Source organism: Olea europaea, chromosome 20 (assembly GCF_002742605.1).
Source record: "Olea europaea var. sylvestris chromosome 20, O_europaea_v1, whole genome shotgun sequence".
NCBI lineage: Eukaryota > Viridiplantae > Streptophyta > Magnoliopsida > Lamiales > Oleaceae > Olea > Olea europaea.
In genome coordinates, this window is record NC_036256.1 from 2,926,452 (window position 1) to 2,931,823 (window position 5,372).

General features: G+C 37.6%; 1 protein-coding gene across 3 annotated transcripts; it reads left to right on the forward strand.

Annotated features, from left to right (window-relative positions):
* The first annotated feature begins 124 nt into the window (after positions 1–124).
* On the forward strand, positions 125–5,360 carry LOC111369410 (serine-rich adhesin for platelets-like). Of its 3 annotated transcripts, XM_022990912.1 has the most exons (9): positions 125–338; positions 649–849; positions 964–1,233; positions 1,806–2,075; positions 2,939–2,973; positions 3,066–3,206; positions 3,348–3,486; positions 3,572–4,248; positions 4,489–5,360. In XM_022990912.1, exons 1-9 carry the CDS (start codon positions 266–268, stop codon positions 5,206–5,208), a joined length of 2,526 nt encoding a protein of 841 aa, XP_022846680.1. In that variant the 5' UTR covers positions 125–265; the 3' UTR covers positions 5,209–5,360. The 3 variants fall into 3 exon arrangements, with proteins under 3 accessions (XP_022846680.1, XP_022846681.1, XP_022846682.1); XM_022990913.1 differs by lacking the exon at positions 1,806–2,075; XM_022990914.1 differs by lacking the exons at positions 125–338; positions 649–849 and adding an exon at positions 1,628–1,690 and having other exon boundaries at positions 1,150–1,233; positions 4,489–5,359.
* Positions 5,361–5,372: the final 12 nt, after the last annotated feature.

A 5,372-nucleotide genomic window follows, 5' to 3' on the forward strand; every position in this document is an offset into this window, starting at 1 on the left:
AAAAAATTGATTTTAATTGACTTAAAATCTGTACCAAATAAGCTCTAAATAATCATTGAATTCAAATTTTTTTATTTTTTTATTTTTTAAGAAAAACCGCCTCTTGGACAGTTCAAAAAATTCCACTTTGCTCTCTCACTATCTTTCCTTTTCTCATCACACTTTGATACGCTCCCTCCCCTTCCCCCACTCTCGCAACTGCAGTTCGAAAATCTGAGATTAATTACACAAAGATCGATTTTTTTATTTTTCTATTTGTCCGGAAATGGAGGAGTTTAATGATGTTGATCAACAAGCAAATGCTCTCAGTCTCATCGATCTAGACTATCAGTTTTCAGGTTCTAGAATTCAATTTTACCTTCTCTTTGGTGTTTTTGTTTTATATCAGTAGAATATACGTAAATGTATATTAGTAGTTATATTTTCATTCTGAATACGCATCCATTACATGTATGTATAACTTCCACCTTGCCCTTTATCTGTGAAATGGAAATTTTAATTTTGGGATTCTTGGTGCTGGAGAGTGCAATCGGCAGAAATTCTCTTTGGACTCACATAAAAGTTTTGTATTTTATTTTGTTGTAAGGTGATCACCTTTCATATATTTGTTGATCTGCTGTGATACTTTTTGCTTGAATTGTAATTCAGAAAACGAGACAGAGGCCACGACTCTTCAGTTGTCAGAAGCTATGGGTGCACAAAAAGAAGTGTTTATCACCATCAACGGTGATGGAAATGACCAATTACCTGAACTGCGTGAGTGGACTGAACCGGAAAGCAGCCAACGAAATGGAAGATGTAACCTGCGTGAAAGTTTAGCCTGGGATAGTGCTTTCTTCACTAGTTCAGGTACTCTTCGTAAATTGAAGATTAACATGTCAGTCCATTCGATAGATCGTGTATCCTTCACTGGTAGAAAAATCCTTTTTTGTATCTAATAAGTAAATTTCTTAAATTCTTTAGGTGTTCTGGAGCCGGAGGAATTGTCCAGTATGCTTAAAGGAGCTGGAAAGGCCGGAAAACATTTATTACCTGGAATTGAAGAAGATATAAGAAGGTCAACTGAGTCGATCTCCACGCTAGAAAGTGATAGTTTGACCCTTGGAAGTCTTGAGGATGACTTGTTTTCAGACATAAGAGCTTCAATCCAAAGATCTAGCAGAAGAGCATTATCTATGACAAATTCCAGCAGCAACGTGATACCGGTGGTGATAGATAACCAAGCAATTTCATGTGAGTTTCCAGTACAAATTGAAACTGGTATATTCCAGTACAAATTGAAACTGGTATGCTTCAGTACAAAGTATTGAAGTTACTGAAAGAAATGTTAATGCAATCCTCAAACAAATGAAACTTGTAAAAAGGGAATAGGAAGAAAAACAGAAAATAATCGAGAATCTCGTAAGTTGCAGTTCGGCAGACATTGCAGCTTGACAAAGTCTCTGATGCGATATGGCACTATTTGCAATAGGACAGAGATGGCCCTTGGACCATACTGACTACTGAGAAAATGCCATTATTTTTTAAAATACATCCTGAAAAACCAGTTATAAAAAATTAGAAAACTTGAAACATTATCCTTTCCAATTAATACATTCACGTTCCATGATTATGCGTCCCAAAACAGAGATGTCAAGATGTAACCTGCGTAAAAGTTTAGCCTGGGATAGTGCTTTCTTCACTAGTTCAGGTACTCTCTGTAAATTGAAGATTAACACGGCATTCCATTCGATAGATCGGGTATCCTTCACTGGTAGAAAAATCCTTTTTTGTATCTAATAAGCAAATTTCTTCAATTTCTTTAGGTGTTCTGGACCCGGAGGAATTGTCCAGTATGCTTAAAGAAGCCGGAAAGGCCGGAAAACACTTATTACCTGGAATTGAAGAAGACATAAGGAGGTCATCTGAGTCGATCTCCACGCTAGAAAGTGATAGTATGACCCTTGAAATTCTTGAGGATGACTTGTTTTCAGACATAAGAGCTTCAATCCAAAGATCTAGCAGAAGAGCATTCACTATGACAAATTCCAGCTGTAACGTGATACCCGTGGTGATAGATAACCAAGCAATTTCATGTGAGTGACCACTTCCTGAAACTGGTTTACTTCAGTACAAATTATGCTGTGGAATGAAAATAACATAAATCGTGAAATGAAGCTATAATTCAGTGGCACTGATACGTCATAGGGAAAATTTATTAAAAACAACCTCACTAGAGAGAGGATGCTCCAGAATAGGTTTTCGTGTTATGGAAGTAGATAGTAAAGATGTGGAGAATGATACAGTGTTGCTAAGGTTATAACACACTAAGGGACATCAGAATTGGTGAGTAAGATTGCTTCTCTATTAACTGGACATATCATCTGGTAAGTTCTAACAATTTGCAATGGAATTATGAGCCATGATGCACCAATATGAAACCACTTGTCAAGTTCGGTTGCTTTTAGTTTTAAATATGGAAATTGAGTGTTCCGACAAGTGGAAGTTGAGATAATTCATCCACGCATCTCACGTCTCTCACTTTCATATTAATCTCTGCTTGACTGAATTATTTTTGGCATGATAACATAAATTTAGAATTATACACTGTTGCTACTTCAATTTTTTTTTTCTAATTCTGAAAAAATAAAGAACGAAGAAAGAAGCCATGTTAGCAAAATTTTCTTGGTGAAGTAAGGTTAAATAATTCGAGTTTGTCTCTGCCTCTGTCTAAGCATCTGGATAAGCAAACTTGCACTAGGGCGATATTCACAGTGGTGAGATCCTGTTTATATTTTGTTTCTGATATACTCTAGGATTTTGCTGGAGCTTAATTTCTGTAATTACGTGGAATCTTTTTTACTTGCTTTGTTTGTTCATTCGTTGGAAACAAGTATAGTGTCCTTTGTGTATCATTTGCAACTATATTTTCTTGAATTTATACCGGAATAATTTGTAGGTCTGAGGAAGGACGACCAGGCTTCTGAGAATCAGGTATGTTTGAGTAAGTGGTACTGGTACACACCTGTTGATTATCATTGCTTTGCTAATTACTGTAATGAGTGGAGATTGCAATCTTAATTCAGCTAAATCCAAAACCTGCTGTAAAGAAACGTATTGGCATGCAAGCAATTAGGATCTCAAAATGTCAATCAAAGCAAAATATTGGGCTGCAAAGATCAGGGAAAGCAGTTGAGAAGGATTCTGGGCATTTTCAAGTGACACAGGCATGCTTTATTTGGATTATTTCTTTTAATGTTGCACCTGATATTTTTTATCTTTTAAATATTCCAATTTCTTCTAGGAACAGACTATAACTGGTGTTATAATGATTAATGATTGACACGAGCTATAATTTTGTTGTTAAGAATGGGCAGTCAAGTTCATCACTTCCCAAACCACGCAAGGCAATCAATAGGGTCATCCCCACTTCAACGGCAGCAGCAAAGAGGTCTTCTTTGAGTAGTGGTGTCAAAACTGAAAATGAAGGCACACATCTCAGTACTGGTAATGGAATTCTGACATATTGAATTGTTCAGTAGATTACAACAGTTTATTTCCATCAGTAACATTCTTACCTTGAAACTGATAGTTGCCACTAAAGGGACTCAGGCATCAAAGGTACCTGTCTTAAGTGGTACAAAGAAGGTATTGTTGAAGCCTGCATTGTCTTCCAAGTTCTCTTCTTTGAGTTCTTCAACTACAAGCAAGATGCAGTCTACAAGATCCACTTCGAGCAACAGTACCGTGTTACCTGAAACCACTGCTAAGTCTTCATTAATGATAGCAAGAAGAAATCCCATCAAAAGCAGAACTCTTAATTCTGCTTCTTCTGGTTCCATTCCCAAAAACCTATCAAAAGCTAAAGTGAAGAATGATCGTTCATCATCTGCCCTGTCAGCTTATCTGGTGTCAGCTATGACCTCAAATATGTCACCAACTAGTTCTATTGACGAATTATCTTCTGCATCATCGTCGTCGTCGTCATCATCATCTTCTACGATCAACCGAAGGTCCAACAACTCAAGGAACAGTCTCAATACTAGTTCTGGCCAATCTGTTGGTGGTGATATAGTTTCTTTGGATTTCAAGAATCAGTATACTAATGGAATTGCCAATGGACATAAAAGTCGGGGAACAGCTTCACCTGGTAACATTACAAGGAAAAGTTCGACACAAGCCAGTAAAGCTGGTACACTTTCCAGTCAGCCTCCTCCGAAGGTGTCAGGACTACGAATGCCATCGCCAAAGATTGGGTTCTTTGATGGGGTTAGTTCTGCTTATTTTTTAATACTTGCTTTTCATTTCGAGTTTTGGCTCTAATTGATTGACAAGCTTTTAGCCGTTGAACATTTTTTGAATAGTTCGAGCAGTATCCTTTACTGACATCAAGATGGATCTAAATAATCATATTTATGTTGCCATGTTTTCTAGATAAGGTTCTTCATAACTTATTACCGTCTCTGTTCTTACTAGTGAAAGATGAACCAAACTTATTCTGTCATGTAGGTGACATCGTCGGTTTCTCAATCTGGAATTCCGACTATGCTACCTGAGAAAGGAGGTGTCATGTGCAGTTCAAACAGGAGCTCCAACATAAAACCAAGGCTTAGAAAGCTTCCAACTGCTAGAATGGTAACTGCTTTGGCAAACACAAATTCTTATATTCAGAAAGCCACACCTCCTATATCCTCTGAAGAAAAATCATACACACGGGCAACTGTTTCCACTTCTCTGGTAGATGTAGAATATGGTAAGTCGTCTGTTGAAGTTGAAGGAAACACGAGCAGAGAAAGTTGCTCGAATATGCAGGAAGTTATCGGTGATGATGTTAAGCTTGATATAGATAAAGGTTCCAGGGCAAGACCGGATGAGAACATAGGAGTCTTGACAGATGAAACGGTATTAAATATGCATGGAAACATAGGCACAGAAAATTTTGAGATTGTAACAAGTGTTGATCAGAAAGTAGATGAAAATGTAATTGATGGCCAAAATCATGCTAAGAAATCCCATCCAATTTGCAGAGTGGACAGAAAAGAAAGTGGTCATATTGGAGATCAAGTTGATGGGGTATGCGAACACAAAATGGATGGAAATTCAAATATCCATGGCCAAATGGATGAAATTATTAGTGAAATGTCAGATTGTGTTTCAGAAACTTCTTCTGCAATCACGTCCGAGTCTGCAGGTGGCAGAGCCCCTTTTGCTGTCAAGAATTTTCTGTAATGACGAATGTCTTGATAATTCTCATGACTCGCCAGTCCAGAATTTAGAGAAGTCAAATTTTCCCTTGCTTTCTCCTGAGCAGAAAGTCAATCACACAGAGAGGGGAGAGGCGGAGGGGGGCGGGGGGAAGTGTAATGCTTTGACTTCTGCTCAAGTTTAGATTT

Excerpts from the sequence above, each read along its gene's own strand:
- LOC111369410 (XM_022990912.1), top strand. The coding sequence starts at position 266 with ATGGAGGAGTTTAATGATGTTGATCAACAAGCAAATGCTCTCAGTCTC. Across the intron at positions 1,234-1,805 it reads AGATAACCAAGCAATTTCAT|GTGTTCTGGACCCGGAGGAA; the intron begins GTGAGTTTCCAG and ends CAATTTCTTTAG. Across the intron at positions 3,207-3,347 it reads GGCATTTTCAAGTGACACAG|AATGGGCAGTCAAGTTCATC; the intron begins GCATGCTTTATT and ends TTTGTTGTTAAG.